Source organism: Pleurodeles waltl, chromosome 5, assembly GCF_031143425.1.
Source record: "Pleurodeles waltl isolate 20211129_DDA chromosome 5, aPleWal1.hap1.20221129, whole genome shotgun sequence".
NCBI classification, from domain to species: Eukaryota; Metazoa; Chordata; class Amphibia; order Caudata; family Salamandridae; genus Pleurodeles; species Pleurodeles waltl.
The window spans coordinates 4665184-4685534 of NC_090444.1; the positions used below are offsets into that span (position 1 = coordinate 4665184).

Sequence of the window (20351 nt, forward strand, 5' to 3'; positions counted from 1 at the left end):
CTGGACATAATGGACCATTGTGATGCAGTAAGTGGACTGCCAAGGTCCAAGGTCACAGTAGCACAAAACACACATTGGGCACATGCTTGGAATGCACTTATGTACAACATCTGGATGTTGGGGCACTGCACCTCAGGAACCAACTACATGGCTAAGAACTCCAACTTTGGAACACAGTTCTTGGAGGACCACCCTGCCTCGGTGCATACTTCTTGATGTTGGCACTCTCTGCCTCAGGGGCCATTTTTAATTGGCAGTAGTGGCGACTGCAGCCATGTTTCCTTTTTAGAACCATTTTCACAGAGAGACTGATGCCCACAAACCGCATGGCAATCAGTTCACACTCCCTACTCAACCTTTGGCTGGGGTAATCACACAGCACCGGGAGTGAATCTGCTGTGGAGTGTCAGGTCAAATAATTTGTTAAAAAGTGCTGTTTTTTCTAAATTGTTTTAGGATTCTTGTGTTGTGTTTTCCCTTCATTACTTTTTGTGTGCTGCATAAATATGTTACACATTGCCTCTAAGTTAAGCCTGACTGCTTTTTGTGCCATGCTACTCTGAGTTAAACACTGGTTAGTTTAGTGACTTTTTTGTTGTTCAGCCTGCAAAGGATTGTGGCTGCTGTTTGACACCAGGGCTCACATCTTAGTCAGCCAATAACCCACTTTTTCACATTGGTGGCTGTGTTTGGATTAGGACTTGTATTTGTGTAGTACCATACAGTGATTTGTTTTACACACAATTTCCCAAATAAATAATTTGACATCAGAGTGGCCTCTTTATAAATTCTCCTTAGTCTACATTGTTTTTTTTTTTAAATCTAAGCATCCCTACCTCCCTCTATTACCATCAGATGGAGCTGATGAGTGTTGACAACCTCACTAAGGCTGAGATGCAAATGCGCTACAAGAAGAGGGGTCTGAATGTTGCCAGGAAACCTTCCCAATGCAGATCTGCAGATAGCCCTCTGAGCCTATGAGGGGGTCAAAGCGCTGCAAGTATAACAGAGGAGGATGATCTTGAGGGGGACATGGAACTCAATGAGGCTAAGAACCAGGACCCAGAGGAGACGCTGGAGTGGCAGGAAGAACGCGCCTGCCCCAGGAAGAGAATCAGGATATCCAGGATGGGGCAGGAAGCAGTCTGTCTTCCAAGGGCCTGGCACAAGTGGAGTTGGAGGACAGGAGGGAGGAGAGGGATCTGGCAAAACTAGTTGGAGAAGGAGAAGGCTGAGAGGGTCTTGGCTGAAAAGAGACTACTTTTGGATCATGAGAAAAACATGAGAGAGCTGGACACCAAATCCAAGCAAGTGGAGTCAATTAGTAATGGTGGCAGCGAGTCACTAGTGTCCAATGGAGAGGGGAAGGTCTGCATCCCCAAACACCTGGTGCTCTGTTATGTGAAGATGTAGATGAGTGGTTCTCACCCTATGAGGTAGCTCTGAGGGTACATCGCATTCCAGAGGAGTACTAGGTAGAAGGGGGTATATTGTGGAGGTACATGGCCATGGTGGGGAGGGACACACTACTGACGGTAGACGAACAGACCAACTATGCACCCATGAAGACCATTCTTCTTTTCAATTTGGTTTCACCTCTGAGAAATACCGGCACAGGTTCAGGGACAGCTGCAAGGTCCCTCACCAGTCCTTAGTGGACTTCTTAGATTACTCCTCACTTAGCTGTGAGGTCAGCATTTTGGAGATTTAGGGTTTTAAGCATTGTTTAGTTAGCTGAAGAATCAGATTCCCATTGCCCTTTGACTAGAGTGGATAGATAAGGAGTACAGACTTCTCACCTTTTGCGTAATTCTGTAGCTATATGCTGCTTACACTTCTTTTGCCAGATCCTCTACAGAGGATTCTGTGGTGCTGACATGTTTCTCTAAAATCCTCTTCAATATAGAAAAGTTGGGAACACAGATAATGGTTATGCAGGAAAGCTCAAGCCTGAATTCAAGGCACCATACTCCTTTCCTCATTTTCTGTATTTTTGCTATTGAAATATTGGTGTTCTACATGTTAATTAAATTTCATGTGGTGCGCCGCTTTGATTTACCTTTGGTAATACTTTACATTTATGCAATGTTTTTGAGACTCATGTTTGTAAGTCTGGCTTTGAGGCTGTAATAAAACTCTTTAAAACTTTAAATCCACCTCCGAGATTGAGTGTGTGACCAAATGGGTTACACTGAAATTGAGGATTGGAATTTTATATTGATCTCTTCATCCCTTGAAACTGAGAGAAAAAGGTTCATCGGCCTTAGAACTAGAAGTGGCGTTAACTGCCCTATCACCCCTAAACATGGTTTGATTTGTAAGTGCCTAATTGACATATTTATGCTGGTAGCATTTAATTTACATGCCCTGGATATATGCTATACCACTGTACAAGGGACTTATAAGTAAATTAAATAAGCCATTCAGCCATAATGCAATCAAAGCATGTTTAGGGGTGTGTGCATAAGCACTTTAGCACTTGTTAGCAGTGATAAACAGCACCGAGTCCTTAGACCAACAACAATGAATTTAGTAAAAGAGGGGAGGGTAAAGGTAAACCGTTTGGGGATGACCATACACAGAGGGCCAGGTCCAACAATAGCCAATTCAGTCCTGCTGCACTGGGTATAATCTATGCCAAAAGCCATTAAGTGCAATACACGCACTCTTTCTAGTGGAAGCACACAAATTTGACCCAATCAAGTCCTGTACTTAGAGGTTTGGGAGGACTCGGAAAGCTTTTTTTGTTTATCCCATAAGGTCAGGTGACACTTGCACTGTAAAGCCAGGCCTCAAAATCAATGTAGATTAATGATTTCCCTCCTCTTATCTGTGCTACTGCCACAGAAGAACACCATAACTTAACTAATTATCTAAGAAACTGTAGTACCCTTACAATGTCACATATGTGCTCCTGAAAATGCAAACTTGGGGAGCTGGATAAATAAACAAAGTGATTAGAGCTGCAAGGAGCAGAAGCACTTTTTTGTGGAAGCGCACAACTTATTCCTAATCAAGCATTAACTCCTGGCTACCAACATGTGGGTGTAGCCAAAGCCCCTTTCCTGGTGATTCTCACATAGTTCTAATTGTCTGCCAACAGCAGCGCTTTCAAATCAGCCCATAAAAGCATTCACCTATACTATTTCATCCTTTGCCTTACCAGCGAATGGGAGGTTGAAAAGAACACTACCCTTTTTGGATCTACCCTTCCAAAAAGAGTAATTAGTTAATTAATATGCTTATTTGTTAAGTTGGTTGACTATGCACCTAGGTATGGGGGCAACCTGCCTCATGTTTCTTCAGTTGTCAAAGACGGAGAAAAATCTAGAATGGTGATCTCCTCCAACAAAGGAGGGACAGAACCAAAGTAGAAGAGCAGCAACAGATCATTGAACCAAGGCATGGAACACTGTGAAATTCAGCTCAAGGTTCTACTAGCACCTTCTCACAAAAGTCTCTCCACTCCATCTGTATACTTCACCTTCCAAAATCAATGTCAGCAAGCACTTACATACAAAAAAAACCTTGATTGAGCCACTCTGAGCATTCACAAGCTAAATCACACCCATCACCCTCACGTAAGCCACTAATTGCGCCGGAAGAGGCACTGTAAACTCAACTTATCTTGTATACATCTCACTGAAAGTTTGAACAGAAAATCCGGACACTAATACTGCATCCTCCATTGGTGCTGACAAAGCTGATTTTGATTTAATAAGATGTGTACTTAACATCATCAATATTCCTACACTGAAATGATCACTGCACTTGACAGATTTTTTTTACTGTACTTGACTTAGTTGACCTGATCAAGTCCTTGACTCCATCGCATAACCGGAATTTGTATTGACATGCTGCTCTCAAAGAACCATGGTGAAAGTCTTTTGCTACATTCAGGGCCCTTTCTACCAGTAGCACTGTAGACTATTTGTGTGACTTCCATTGTGTTTGCAATTAGATTTGTAGGGTCACATCCAATGACATTATGATAATATTAATAGTGAATTAGGGATAGCGCTAGAATGATGGCAATGGGTGATGCTTTCTAATTCTAAAATATTGCTTTAGTCTTGCTTATCGTATGCTGACAATGCAATTTCCGGTAACTTCCATTATCAATTTGGCTATCAACCCTAGAGTATTTGGAGGTGAGCCAGTCTTCTGACTCCCCTACTATAAAGACTAAGCCCTTGTTAGTTTGTCTTATAGTTTATTATGAATTTTTGCTAAATACTATTTTTGCCTCCGGTATGGCACCCTTATTTATTTTAATACTTCTTTATGGTTTGTGTTTTACTACTGATTCTAGAGGATTTATTTACTTGAAATACAATATATTTCATCTTTGTATTTGTGTGCCACTTAGGGTGCCATTTGCCTCATACATTCCTGAGGTTTAAAACTGTCCCTGGTATTGGAAATGTGCTTTCCTGGATAAGTAACTGTCAACAGCTTTAAACCAGTTAAATTAACCACAGTACAAAGTGCCTGTGTGACATTTGCAGCTATCACATTTTGCTTTAAATGTTCGTTTCCAAGTTCTGTTTAAACAGGACTCTCTCTAAACTGTCTGAGTTGTGTTCAAAATGGTTCATAAGTTACAATATCGCTATGACACTCTGTGTGATCTGTAGATTCCCGTCTCTTACTGTGCAAGGCCCCCATCACTCAAATGCCTGCCTGCTGACATATATGCCCCCCCACACTTAACAAATTTAAAACCAGCTTAAAGAGCCCTCTCATGAAATTGGAGAGAAAGAATGTGGAAATGTAGGAGGCTGGCCTGGTTTGTAGTGGGTGCCAAAGGTACTTACACCTTATACCAGGTCCAGTTATCCCCTCTTAGTGAAATTAAGTCAGTGTCCAGAAGCCAGGCTCTCTAGGGGTAGTGTTGATGAGCACCCAAGGCCTAACTAGGAGACATGCAAAGCTCATGCAATACCACCGTAGACACACAATATTCACATACATGAAAGAAATCACTCAGCGTTACAAAAATAAAGGTGCTTTATTTTGGTGACACAAATGCCAAAAATACCATAAAGACAATACTCCTTTAGGAGGTAAGTAATGGACAAATAATATACACTAGCAGTGCAATTAGTGAAAATTACAATAGTTAGAAATGGGCCTGGGGGAAGACAAACCTCATACTAAGAAAGTGGAATGGGCAAGTCGGTTTCCCACCTAGGTAAGTGTAATGTGTAGAAGGGTGCTGGGAGTATCAGAAAACACCAGAGGTAAGTAATAGAACCCACCCCAGAGCCCAGTAAAGCAGGAGTAAATCACAATAACTTTCCTAGAACACACAAGAACATGTGATAGAAGATTATGCAAGAACCAGAACAGACTGCAAGACACCAATGATGGATTCCTGAACCTGAAGACCTGTGGAAGAAGGGGACCAAGACCAAGAAGCACTGAAGAGTCCAGGGAGAACAGGAGCCCCTGCTAACCCAGATGAAGGTGCAAAAAAAAGAAGCACTGGTGAAGAAGAACTGTTAGTATTGCACCCAAGAACGGTTGCGGATTCCTGGTTAGTGCAGATGATGTCCCAAGCCAGATGGATGAATGCAGTCTGGTTTGCATTGCTGGATTCTGCCAGCAAGCCTTGGCACACGCAAAGCTTGCGGTTAGCGGAAAATGGCACTGCCCGGGACCAGGAGGGACCAGGTGGCCTTTACCCAGGAAGGGAAGGCAGAGTGGGCTCTCAGCAACTCAGAGAGCCCTCAGAAGACCAGGCAGCGCACACAGGATTCCCACAGGCACAAAGAAGGTGCAAAAGGAGGCCCACACAGCACTACATAAAGGGACCCCATGCTGCTGGAGAACCACGCAGGAAGCTATCCATCACAGGATAGAGTTCTGGGGGCCAGAGTTGCATGGTGCACAAAGAACTTTGTGGAAAGATGGCAACAAGCCTTGGCAACTGCAAAACACTCGATTCACCTGGGTACTGTCTTTTGTGGGGTTGCAAGCTCTTACTTCCACCAAAGTTGGAAAGCCTGACTTCAAGACCATCAGGACCACTTTAGTCCACCACCCGTGTTGCTGGATCCATGCACTTCTTCAGGAGAGGGGACCCAAGCCACCAGTCGTCGCTGCAGAGGGATGTCTGCTGAAGCAGGGAAGGGACTCCTTCACTTCAAGGGAGATACCTTTGTTCTTCTGGTGCAGGCTGATGACTGGGAGTCATTGGAGGATGCACAACCTGTAAACAGTTGCAATTGCTGGCAGGAGCTGAACATACAATGTTGCAGAAGTCATCTTTGCTTCTTTGTTGCAGTTTGTTGAATTCCTGTAGGGTCCAGATGTGGTTTCGTCAGTAAGAAGGTGAATTAAAGGATGCAGAGGATTCTTGCTGGAGTCTTGCAATCCGAATCTGAGGAAACACTGAGAGGAGAGACCCTAAGTAGCCCTGAAAAGCCAGGCTCTCTAGGGGTAGTGTGGATGAGCAGCCAAGGCCTAACTAGGAGACATGAAAAGCTCATGCAATACCACTGTAGTCACACAGTTCTCACACACATGAAAGGTACTTTATTTTGATGACACAAATGTCAAAAATACCATAGAGACTATACTCTCTTAGGAGATAAGTAATATACAAATACATATACACTAGTATGCAGAAATAGCTGTAAGAAAATTAGAATATAGTGCAAATAGTGAAAATCACAATAGTCAGAAATGGGCCTGGAGGAAGATAAACAATATACTATATATATATACATATATACTATTCATTACTTAATAGAATTAAATTTGTGACAAATATTATGTATAAAAACATATATGATTTCTGTTGATACAAGTTTGTAGGTGATTATAGATTGGCACTATTTTCTGTTTGTTTTTCTCTTCCTTTTTTTCTTCTTTTCCTGTTTAACACTACAAGTCCCAGCTTGCATCACTTTGGTAATATTGCAATTAGCTATAAATAGGGTGTTAATGGAATCGTGAATTTTTAACTTGACAAAGACCGAATTGGTCGAAACGTGTTGTTCTTTCCTTTTTTCACAGTCAATAAATGATTAAATCACTATTCTTGGTGGAGTGCTCAACCGAACGTTGCTTTGTTATTTAAAATTGAGGGTTCGGCTTGCCCTTGTTTGAGCACCGGTGTTTGGAGCGCGGCGCCATTAACTGAGCTGCTTTGTTTGTTTTGAGATATATATATACTATATATACTATAAGAAAGTGGAATACGAAAGTTGGTTTCCCACTTAGGGAAGTGTAGTGTGGAGAGGGATGGAGGGAGTATTAGAAAACACCAAAGGTAAATAATAGAACTGTGAGAAAGTAGCTTCTTTCTAGCATGGTTACCCCCACTTTTGGCCTGTTCATGAGTGTTTGTCGGTGTGTTTTTCCTGTCTCACTGGGATCCTGCTAGCCAGGACCCCAGTTCTCATAGTTTGTGGCCTATGTGTGTGTTGTCAGTATGCTTAACTGTGTCACGGAAGTTCTGCTAACCAGAACTCCAGTTCTTATGCTCTCTCTACTTACCAAATTTGTCACTATAGTTTAGTGACTCTATATTCCAACACCCCTTGGGTGGTGATAGACAGGGGAGTGGTCACCCCCCTTTCCTTTGTCCAATTTTGCGTCCGGCAGGCACTGGGGTCCCTGAACTGGTGTAGACTGGATTATGCAAAGAGGACATCATCTTTGCCCTTCAAAGCATTTCCAGAGGCTCTGGGAGGCTACCCCTCCCAAGCCTGTAGCACCTATTTCCAAAAGGAGAGGGCGTAGCACTCCTCTGCCAAAGGAAATGCTTTGTTCTGCCTTCCTGGGCTCAAGCTGCTTGAGCAACAGGAGGGCAGAAACCTGTCTGAGAGGGGGCAGCAGCTGGGCCTGCCTGGAAAACCTCAGAACGCTGTAATGGCTGTACTAGGGGTCCTCGAAGGAGCCCTCAGAGTACATGGAATCATACAACTAATGCTTGTGAAAGCCCTGGGGTATGATTCCAACATGGTTGATACCAAACATGGCCATATTCGGAGTTACCATTGTGGAGCTGGACAGGTAGTGACCTATGTCCAGTGCACGCATAAAATGGCGTCCCTGCAGCCAGGAAGTCTGGGGAAATGGCCCTAGAGTTTGTGGGGGCACCTCTGCCCCCATAAATGAGATGGGGGAACCGAATGTGCCATGGAAAGAGTGGATAAAAATGTTTGAATCATACCTAATTGCTATTGGTGGGGACAAATTCAATCCGGTCAGGAAGCAGCATATCCTGTTACATAATTTAGGTACCCATGGCAGGAAAATATATGAATCCCTACCGGATCCACATGTTCCTGAAGAGCAAGCACAAGATGAATATGTCACCACGTTTGTAAAGCTTGAAAAACAGTTCGGGGATAGGATTAATGTAGTTCTTGAACATCACAAGTTTTTCTCTCGATGCCAAGGGAAACAAGAGAGTGTGGTTAGTTACATTGCTGCACTAAGAGGGCTAAGTTCATTGTGTAATTTTGGAGAACTAAGTAACTCCCTAATACGAGATCAGCTGGTCCGTTGTACGAACAACATTAAGATACAGGAAAAATTGCTCCAAAGGCAACCTGATTTACAAGAAGCTATTGAGATAGCGAAATCTATTGAGCACACTGCAATATGTTTGCAAGAAATCAGATCTTCTTCTACTTCTTCAAATGAGCATGTGAATGAGATCTCAGATACTAACGAGAATGTTCTAAAAGTAAAATCTAGTGATAAAATAGCACACAAACAATCGAGTGTCAGAGGGGGGCTATTGTGTTTCCGTTGCGGAAGTAGTAATCATTTAGCTAATTCGCCTTCCTGCCAAGCAAAATCAGCAGTTTGTAGGAAATGTAACAAAAGAGGCCATTTTGCTAGGGTATGCAAGAACTTATCCAAAGGGGATTCCGACGATAGGAAATGGGAGGATAACTCCCAAGTAGTTAAGAAAATTGTGCTCCAGGTCAAAACTAGTGATTCCAAGCTATCGCAATACCCTGAATGCATGATTTCAATTAATGACAGAAACATAAGGGTATTTGCAGATTCATGTTCGCCGTTCACTATTATAAATGCTTCTGATTTCGGACAGGTGAAGAGTGACAGTGGAATTGTATTAGAAAAACCTGATGTTAACCCTAAGGGATATAATAAGGATCCTATTCACCTTAGGGGCATGTTCAAAGCTGTCATTTCGTTCAAGGGTCGCTCCACAGTCGGAAAAATATACGTAGTGGAGGATGGGTCTAGTTTGCTGGGATGGCAACATCAGAAAGAGCTTGGGATAAAATTAGACCCTAATGATCCTGAACAAGTTTTGTGTGTAGACACTTCTAGTGATGATGATCGAATTTTTCATGAATTCCCTGAAGTTTTTTGTGAAAAGCTTGGTTTGCTCGAAAATTTCCAACATAAAATTACATTGAAGCCTAATTCCAAACCTATAATACACAAAACCAGACCCATTCCCCACCTATTAAAAGGTGCAGTCAAAAAAGAGCTTGAAAGATTGGAGTCGTTAGGAATTATACAACCTATTGAATGTTCAGAGTGGTTGGCCCCCATAGTCGTAGCTAGGAAAAACAGTAGCAATGATATTAGAATCTGTGTTGACCTTAGAGACCTAAACAGAAACATCTTGGTTGAAAGGCATCCTCTTCCTAGAATTAACAAATTATTAAGTACAATGGGTGAAGCTGGTTACTTCTCGGTACTCGATCTTTCAAGTGCGTACCATCAAGTACAATTGCATCCTGAGTCCAAACTGCTTACCGCTTTTACTACTCCATTGGGCTCATTTATGTTTAATAGGATGCCTTTTGGGCTAGCTTCAGCCTCAGCTGTATTCCAAAAAATCATGCACCATATCTTAGGTGACACAAAGAATACTCTCTGTTTTCAGGATGATATCCTGATCTATGGAGCCAATGAGGATGAACATAATAAATATCTTATGATTGTATTGAATAAATTGAGAACAGCAGGTCTCACCTTAAAGAAAGACAAGTGTCGTATTGGTGTAAATTCAGTGGAATATTTAGGGCACATCATTTCTAAAGATGGGTTTAAGCCCAAAACCTCACTGGTGGATGCGATAAGAAAAGCAGAGGCTCCCAAAAATAAGGATGAGTTGAGATCTTTCCTTGGTCTAGCAGAATTCATGGCAAAGTACGTTAAAAAATTTTCTTCTTTATCGTTTGGCCTCAGAGAATTACTTAAAAGTCACGTGCTATATAATTGGACTGAACATCATGAGAATGCTTTCAATGAGATTAAATTAGCTATAGCTAATGCTCCAAGTCTATGCAATTTTGATCATAAAAGAAAAACAATTCTCACCACTGATGCCAGCAAGTTGGGTTTAGGCGCAACATTGTCTCAGATAGTGGAAGGGAACGAAAGAATTGTAGCATTTGCTTCTAGAGCTTTGAGTAAGGCGGATTCCAACTATTCTGTTATTGAGAGGGAGGCGCTAGCATGTTACTGGGCCATCAAGCATTTTAAATTGTTCTTATGGGGCATTCAATTTGACTTGAGAACGCATCACAAACCCTTGGTTTATGTTTTCTCGTCAAAGGGATTTTCCAACAGCTCACCTAGAATCGCTAGGTGGATTTTGGGTTTAGAAATTTTTAATTTTAAAGTTGAATACCTTCCTGGCAACAAAAATACAGCTGCTGATTTCTTATCCAGAGTCCCTTTAGATATTAAAGAGGATTTTGAAATTGACGAACACCCTATTATGTTGATCAACATTCCTTCAATCAGTAAGGAGGAATGGGTATCCGCCTCTGAACAAGATGAATCATTATCCTTGCTTAGGGCCAAAGCAAAGGAGGGCTGGCCATCATCGAAGAAAGACATAGAAGATATCATCAGCAATTATTGGGAGGTGAGGTATGAAATCAACGAGAATAATAATCTTGTGTTTAGAAATGACAAGATCATACCACCGCAAAGTCTGAGGCACAAGATTATTACGTTATCACATGAGGGTCACTTAGGCAGAAGCCTTACCAAAGCTAGGTTAAGAGAAAGGTTTTGGTTCCCCAATATGGATACTATGGTTGAGCAGGAAGTCAAAACTTGTTCTATATGCGCACTCAGCGACAAAAGTAAAATTGTTCACAAGGTCCCTATATCTCCTGTTAAGGTACCAGATAAACCTTGGGTGAAGGTAGCATTTGATATAATTGGTCCTATCAATATCCCTGGTGTTACTAAGAGATTTGGATTAGTTCTGATTGATTATCAATCACATTGGATCTCTACTAAATTGGTCAATCAGATAACTACTGAGGCAGTTATCAATTTTCTCAAGGATGCGTTTGCTGCGGAGGGTATTCCAGAAACTCTCATCACGGATAATGGGGTTCAGTTGACTTCCTCAGTGATGAAGAACTTCCTTAAGTCTATAGGAGTGAAACACCTTACTACAGCTCTTTATTGTCCTAGAGCTAATGGTCTAGCAGAAAGAACAAATCGTATGATTAAAGACTGTATTCAGCTGGCCAGTGTAAATCACTTGAATGTGGAATGTGCAGTCAGAGATATGTTATGGGCGTACCACACCACCCCTAATTCCATCACTAATGTATCACCATTTGTGGCATTGAGAGGCAGAAAACCGTGTACAAAACATTTTCCTGTTTGGTTAGGAGGAGGGGACAAATGTGTATATTCCAACCATCTTAGTAATGTAAGAATCTCTAAACATCAGGACAAATACAAAAGTAGGTATGATACTATACAGGGTGCAAGAGAACAGGATTGGAATATCGGTGATCAAGTATATGTAAAGAAACCAAGGAGTGGAGTACAGGCAGGCATGAAAGGCACCAAGTTCATGGGTCCTTTCCGTATCAACAAGGTAAAGAAGAATATGGTAGTATTGGAAAATGGTCAATGTTGGAGCATGGACAGGCTTGTTAAAATGTCGACTATAAATGGAAAAGAAAAGGAAAATGTGGAGGAAGGATCCAGTCCGGAAAAACAAGGCAAATTACAAAGGGAGTTGAGTCATCGACGAGTCAACCCTCCAATATGGCACAAGGACTATGACATTACCACTGAATGATCCTGTATACCAAAAGTGTATGCTTATTTATGAAGTTTTAATAAGGCTTACATTCCTGATAAGCGATAATAAGATGTAAAATCATTTAAATGTTAAAAGGGGAAGATGTGTTGTAATATAGTTGGTATAATTACTTATATTGTAGATGTAACATAAAAACATTTTATTACATTTAATTAGTACAATTATCATAAATTAAGTTAGGTAACATCATCTTAATAAGGTAATATGTTGGAATTTACAATGCAATAGGAATGGTAGTTTCCGTTGTTTTCCCCCCCCTGTTTAGTCCAATGTTAGAGGGTTCGGAATGTTGTGTGGAGAGATGAGGAGCGGGCGGTTGAGGTGCCAGAACGGAACGATGTGATGGAAGAGACAATTGAAGTATTGGAGTACAGGTTGAGACATGCCTGCAGCAGCCATTGCCACAGAAATACTGATAATGCTATAATTAAACTGATTTTATCCTTTACTATTATGCTATATTATTAAACACTTAACAATTGTTAACAACGTTGCATTGGATCAGTGTACATGAATAAGTTGTGCCTGTCAGCGTGATTGCGTACTTGTTAATGCGTTCAACAGGACTGTGTTCTTCCCACGTCCTTTATTTTCCTTAAAAGCCCAGTTTTTGGCAAGCGCGGAGATAGTAACAACGTGTTCAATTTTATTCAAAACTGAGCCTGTAGCGTTTCTGTCGAACGATTTATTGAGCTGTGCCTGTCAGCGTGCTTGACAGGCTTGTCAGGGCCAAGAGTTACTGTTCAGTACACTGGAATGTAAAAGCGCGCGTTGTTGAGATATTGGAACGTTTCAGCGCGCGTTGTTGAAGGATTGGAACGTTTCAGTCAGGTTCCTGATGCACTCCTCAGCACCACACGCTGAATTCTAAAGAGACAGTAATCTCTAATCTTTGTTGTTTCCCTGCTACAACATCGGAGAGTTTTAATTTGAAAAGAGTGCCTCTCATCGACGCTCGCCTGCCCTCAAGTCAATGTTTTCACTGCACTGAAATGTGCTGGTTTGACCGTTGACTCCGACCTTGTTTACACAAGCTGTTCGCTAGAAGCTTTCACCGTCATATGCGTGTCCGCTGTCAATAATGATGTGGAGCTTTTAAAATGGACGCATTTCAAATGTTTTCAAGAATCTCTGTAATGCCTTATCACTCCATCGTCAATACTCGCGTTCGCAGATAAAATGTTGTGGAGCTTTTAAAACTACGTCTGTGCGTTCGCAGATAAAATGTTGTGAAGCTTTTAAAACTACTTCTGTTCGTTCCCTTCACTTTCCCATTATTAAAAATGCTTTCCAGATCTTGAAACGCCTTATCATTTCATCGCAGACTGTCAGTTTCGTTTATGACCGGCTACAAACCTTGAAATATTAACTTACTGAGTCACGAAGTCCTTAGAAGGCAATTGAAGAACATTAGGAGGGGTGGAGATGGTGATGATTGATGTCCCCTCACACACCACTTCTCGTCGCCAGTGTTATAAAGTCGAACGCAGATTGATTCACAAGTCATACTTTATTACCATCTCCAATACTTCAATTGTCTCTTCCATCACATCGTTCCGTCCTGGCACCTCAACCGCCCGCTCCTCATCTCTCCACACAACATTCCGAACCCTCTAACATTGGACTAAACAGGGGGGGGAAAACAACGGAAACTACCATTCCTATTGCATTGTAAATTCCAACATATTACCTTATTAAGATGATGTTACCTAACTTAATTTATGATAATTGTACTAATTAAATGTAATAAAATGTTTTTATGTTACATCTACAATATAAGTAATTATACCAACTATATTACAACACATCTTCCCCTTTTAACATTTAAATGATTTTACATCTTATTATCGCTTATCAGGAATGTAAGCCTTATTAAAACTTCATAAATAAGCATACACTTTTGGTATACAGGATCATTCAGTGGTAATGTCATAGTCCTTGTGCCATATTGGAGGGTTGACTCGTCGATGACTCAACTCCCTTTGTAATTTGCCTTGTTTTTCCGGACTGGATCCTTCCTCCACATTTTCCTTTTCTTTTCCATTTATAGTCGACATTTTAACAAGCCTGTCCATGCTCCAACGTTGACCATTGCCGTCACACACAGGTACTCTGACTCTGCCTTCAGGGCTTGAAGGCCTGCAAAAAGGGTGACTTATAAGTGACCTGGTGCAGTGCAAATGGCAGTGAAAGGGTGCATGCACCTTTTCACACAGGCTGCAATGGCAGTCCTGTAGAAAAGCCTTTGCATGGGCTCCCTATGGGTGCCAAAAGAAAAGTTGCACCCCTTAAGGATCCCCTGGAACTCCAATGCCCCGGGTACCTGGGTACCATATACTAGGGCCTTTTAAGGGGGGACCAGTATGCCAATTTTGGGTGAAATACTGCGTTACTAGTATGTAGTGACAAAATTTAGAGGAGAGAGAGCATAAATACTGGGGTCCTGGTTAGCAGGATCTCAGTGAACATAGTTAAACACACTGACATGAGGCTGAAAATGGGTGAAACCATGCCAAGAAGAGAGTACTTTCCTACAGCAAAGACACACTTTATATCTAAAATGTAAAAAGTTCTTCTTGAGCATGTGCCATGAAACCTCTTGACTGGTTGTTCTCTTTTACTAATTATCTCTCACAAATCAGCATCTTTTACAAATAGTTCATTCCACTTTCGGGTTTCTGCATTCATGCACAACCTTTCTGTTTAAAATATCAATGTTCTTATGTCAAATACAACTTATAAATAATACCTGTAAAAAAACACAATAGCAACCATATACTGGCCGTGGAAGGTTATAAAGAATCATTTTAGCACATAAAGCAAATAAATCATATTTATCAGATATTTTACAGAGCTCGCCGTCAGCAACTTTGGTCTTGCATGATTAGCCAAGAGTCCACCACAACCCAAATAATAGGGAAAGTGAGTAGAACAATGGAGGATAGGGGACAATACTGAAACATACAGCACATTAAGGATTGGCCAAAAAAAAGGGTAGGGTGATGGGTAGAAGCAGATGTAGATAGGTAAAGGTAGGTATGGATACAAGAGGAGAGGAACACATACAAACAGGTAGCAGAACAGTATATAAAATGACAGGTTTGCAGATAACTGAGAGTAGGAAGAAGTACAGATATCTTGAACATTGAAAGCAAGAGGTGGCACATTAGCCATACAGGTGATCGACAACAGAAACATGCACAAATGGCAGAAGCAACAAATATTTGATGGTACATTATACAGATATATTGTGGCGGAGGCATAAGTAGTGCGACTTTAGTAGGGACTGTAAAAAATATACAATAACATCAAAGAGGCCATAAATATTAGCGATGGAATAAGGGAGAATATTAATAAAATAAGAGGAGAATGTCAGATGGGATTAGAACATCAAGCAGTTTATTTCTCATTTTCCTTTGTCTGTTGGTGTCTTATAGTCTTGATCTTAGTATACATATCCATTCACTGTCATTCCTGGTGAAAGGCTAACCTTGCTACTAGCCCATTCTTTTGAGTCTACACCAGCATGAATGCTGCAAGACACTTCTACATATTGTGTGGCTGTGGCGTCTTTCAGAAGAATCCCCCAGTCTAACTGAACCAGCTTTATCCAAAATACAGAGATGTGAAAATCCCTGCCAAACTCCCTATGTGATACCCATTTCGAAGGTTCTGTAATGTTTAAAACAAATGGGGGTTCATTTTGAGTGTGGTGGTGCAGGAAATTCCCCCATTGAAAGTGAGGCAACCAACACTATATTCCCTGTCCAGCACCGCCATGCAAAGGATTGTGGTTCTGGCCAGGGTAATAGATCAGTGCCCTCCACATGCAATAAAATAACTCTCTTTGTGTTGGGGTCATGAGTTTTTGGCTTTTAAGGAAAAAAAACCTCCTGCTTTGGGAATTTATTTGTCAAAATGCAAAATCTTTTTATTAAACATGACAGACACTCGTGAAAGCCTGACTTCCTTCAGTGGAGCCACCCCACCACAGTGGGGGCTCAAGTGAAGGCATGCAGATCTCAAGCTATTTTGTAGAGAGGTCTAAGTATAGCATTTAGACTTTCCCCGTTAAGGTGCAAGCAATGGCCTTCCATGAAATGGTAGCCTAGTAGCCCCTCTCCAGGCTTATATGACCCAATTAGAATAAGTGCATACTCTCTGCTCTTGAATAAATCACTTGTTGCAAGTGCATACTTATCTTAGAGCCCTTAGCATGCTACAGTTTTAATGCCCCAAGTCCCCCATGGCGGATGTATATATTTGCATTTTTCTCCTTTATCACAAGTCTTGCCTTTGTTGCGTGTCCCTTCGAATCTATCCACTTCCTTCGAACATAAGTCACAGACCAATGTAAGATTACTCAGTGAAATATGTGTCTGTGTAAAAGTTTCTGGAGAGCCACCTTAACATCCTTGTTTCTTAAACTATAAATCATGGGGTTGAGCATTGGGGGTGTGACTGTGTAAAACAAAGAGAAAACTTTCTCCTGATTTCCAGAGTCTCTAGACACAGGTTTCATGTACAAAAAGATGGCGGTGGTGTAGAACATGGTGACAACGATCAGATGGGAGGCACAGGTGGAGAACGCTTTACATCGACCTTCTGCAGAGCGGATCCCCATGATGGTGGAGACAATCTGTATGTAGGTAAAGAGAATGATAAGGCTAGGGATCAAGAGCACAACTATCCCAACGGAAAAGATCACCATTTCTGCAATAAAAGTGTCTACACAAACAATCTTTAGGAAAGCTGTGGCTTCACAAAAGTAGTGGTTAATCACACTGGCCCCACATAAAGGCAACCGTATTGTAAAAAATGTATCCAGCAGCCCCGTCAGGCTGCCACACAGCCAGCAACAGACTCCCAAGGTGATACAAACAGATCTGCTCATGATAACTGTGTAGCGTAATGGAAATGTGATGGCCACGTAACGGTCGTATGCCATGACTGCAAGGAGCACACATTCCGTACCTGCCATGAGAATGTATGTGTACATCTGAGTAGCACATGCAGAAAAATCAATTTTCCTCCCCACAAGCAGAAGTTGGACCAGCATGTTAGGGACTGTCACTGATGAGTAGCAGATGTCTACGAAGGAGAGGTTGACCAAGAAGAAGTACATTGGAGTGTGAAGGCGAGCATCACAAGTACATACTGTGATCAGGATTGCATTTCCAATGATCGTGATCAAATATATTATGAAAAATAACACAAAGAGAACAATTTGCACATTGGGATCTTCAGATATTCCCAAAAGCAAAAAATCTGTTGCTGCGCTTCTGTTCCACGTCGCCATTGAGTTACCTCCTTTTCTTGCCTGTTGGAAGAAAAGGAAAAGCAAAGGGTAAGTACACAGCATATTGAGGTGGCATGTGACATTATCCTGAAATGATCCTAAATTGTGAAGCACTGGAAGACCCTTCACTGGCTGACTGAGTTGAAAGGTAGTACATACCTATGTGTGGTCACCATGGAAATAATCCAATGCTTTGTCCTTTCTGTTTACAAATTAAGCCTTTAAACCAACAACCACTCAGCATGTATGGTAGATGAGCGCTATGTGATTTGTTTCCAAAGTTCACTGGATCTAATTGCCATTCTTTACTAGATTTATCTCATGAACAGAACAGATGCTCGCAATGGTTCAAAATGACTAAGTAGTCTTTGCTGGAAGTTTTCATGGAACATTCATTTGGAGATGCAATATTTCTGTTTTTCATCTTTGAATACATACACTTACTTGTGTAGTCATTATATAGCTTACAATATCTATGATCAAAAAGCACTGGCCAGATATAAAAGGCTTTGAATTGGGTCCCGAAAGAAACATTTTTTGCATACTAAACCCACAATAATTGTGCTTTTTCTAAGGAGATACCATACCCCACATTGCAGATCCTTCTTTTACCACATGAATATAATCTTTCCTCCTTTAGATAGACCAATGCAGTTGGGAGGACCATGTTCACACACAGTGACTCACAAGATGAATGTGAACTAATTTTGTCATTGTTAAGATCCTGCCTTGCTCATAGTGCCATTTCAAAGGCATCCACAAAAAAGGTCTGCAGCTGGCCACACATTTCAGTGAATGGTCTTTGCAAATTTTATTATTTGCACGTTTGCTCTTTGCAAATTTTCTTATTTGAGTTTTTTTCAAAGTTTGATTGACCTCTTTATCTATGGTGAATATCTTAAAAATCAACATTCCTTCTGTCCTTCTAACTACCACTGTCACCTCTTTCCCAGATCTTAAATCCACTCTGTCTGCCTTCTCTTCTTTGTAATTTGATTATGTGTGGTGCAGTGTGGTGATTATGTCTGGGAGAGCTCATAGATTAAACAATCAGAAGCCCATTTTGGGTTCCCTGGATCTGGTCAGTCTGTCTCCAAGGCCTAGCTTCTAACAGTCATGTTTAGCGTGTGCATTGTCTTGTAAAATCCTGTAATTTATCATTTTACAATTACTTTGTATTATTCCCTCTTCTCATTTGTTCTCATGTAAAAATATTTTATTAATATTTCTCAAGTGGAATTCACGCTGCACCAGCGCCTCATCAGGGGACTTCAGTGAGTTTGCACCCACCGCCGTAACAAGAGAATATGACACAAAACCTGCTGATGAACCTAAAACTGCCCCCACCACCTCCTGACCTCCCAGGACCTGCCTTCAAAGGTGAGGGTCTCTTGGTGTGGTGAAGGAAAGAGGTTTCATGTAGAACTTGATGGCTTAAAGCCTACACAAGTAGGGAGTAAATTGCAATAAACAGGACAATTGTTTATTATTTATTAATATAGATGTAAGGCATTTCTACAATGTACTTCCTTCATTGAAACCCCATTGTACAAAATTACAAATTTATACTTTGTGGACATAAAAGTGGGGTTTCATGCATGGTACAGATATGTATTATACCAGATAAAATACCCCTTTTTTCATTTACATTTAATGCAATAGGTTGAAAGACGGATAAAATAGGAGACGGATATTCTACCTTTTGCATAGGAAAAAAAGACAAAACTTAGTGGCCCTAGGGACTTACTTGAAGAGAGTTTCTACATTTAGGTCTCAGTGGTAAAAAACTCTAGCATTTGGCAGATGGCAATTAAGTACCACAAAGCATCCTCAACGTATAGAGAAATATACATGCGAGCCGACCCTTTGCTTTGTGTGGAGAGAAAACCGCCTTTTATAAAGTGACTTTGGTTTGCACTCTGCCACTGATGCAGCATCTTAGATTGACAGTGTGCAGGGAGAATGTCCCAAATGAGCTTTTACATGTCAGAGACATTCTACGGTTAGGTGCAGTTAAATATCTACTCTTGGGGCCAATTAATGGTAGTAAACACAATCATTAGATGAAGGGTTTGCATAGTGTTTGCAGAGTCAGGATACACTTGTTCTCAATCACTTTCCCTCTCTATTCAGTGTTGGCTTTCATGATGGGACTGGAAATATCTGCACAGCAGGCAACAGAAGCTGTGAAAGAGAGGATCTTGTATCCTCCAACATCTTGTAGAAAAGTGTGATTTGCCATTTTGTTTCAAAACAGAGGCAGATCTGACTCTACTTGTTACTATATAACATGACAAATGTTTTTGGCAAGTTGTTTTTACGATACCTGCAGTAGTGGACAGATTAGAATGGAAGTCACTCAAATATGAATCATGTGAGGGTCTTAAACAGAGATTAAAGGGATAGGTATTGGTTAGCCTTCATCGAAGAAGGCCTTTCGTGGGCACACTGGTGGATAAAACTAGATTTTAGAGAGATTCTTGCTATCCCTGACAATAGCATCTCATCAATGACGCTTTGGACATTCTTGGTGAAATTTGGACCAGCCGTCACATAAAAGTGACCCAACATTAACACATTGTAAGCATTCTGGTCATCTTGTCAATATGCACCAATCTGGCCTTCCAGATACAATTGGAAAGGTGCTACAAGTGTACTACAAGTAGCACTCCCTAACCCACACGTGAGAAAGATGACAAAATAAACAAATGCAAAAGAGCTTGTGATTCTAATGGATGACTCCTGGTGACAACAAAATGTGCTATAGAGTGTGTAATCCTAATAAAGGACTCCCACCTAAAACAAACAAGTGTAAATCTATATCTATGTGAATGGGAAGTAAAAAACCTGCTCTAGATCGAAGCTGTCTTTTGTCGACTTTGTGGAAAAACAGGTATTAGGCATTCCAGCAACAGGTCAGCAACTATGTATCATGATGGCCAAGAAAGAATGCAATGGATCTCAGAC

The 20351-nt window shown here is 41.1% G+C and overlaps 1 protein-coding gene across 1 annotated transcript; it reads right to left on the reverse strand.

Moving 5' to 3' along the window:
* Positions 1-16448: 16448 nt before the first annotated feature.
* On the reverse strand, positions 16449-17384 carry LOC138295958 (olfactory receptor 2D3-like). Its single transcript, XM_069234620.1, has one exon. The coding sequence runs from the start codon at positions 17382-17384 to the stop codon at positions 16449-16451; it is 936 nt and encodes a 311-aa protein (XP_069090721.1).
* Between the last annotated feature and the right edge of the window lie 2967 nt (positions 17385-20351).

Bases quoted from the DNA above. Each gene is read 5' to 3' on its own strand.
- LOC138295958 (XM_069234620.1), bottom strand. From the start codon at position 17,384: ATGGCGACGTGGAACAGAAGCGCAGCAACAGATTTTTTGCTTTTGGGA.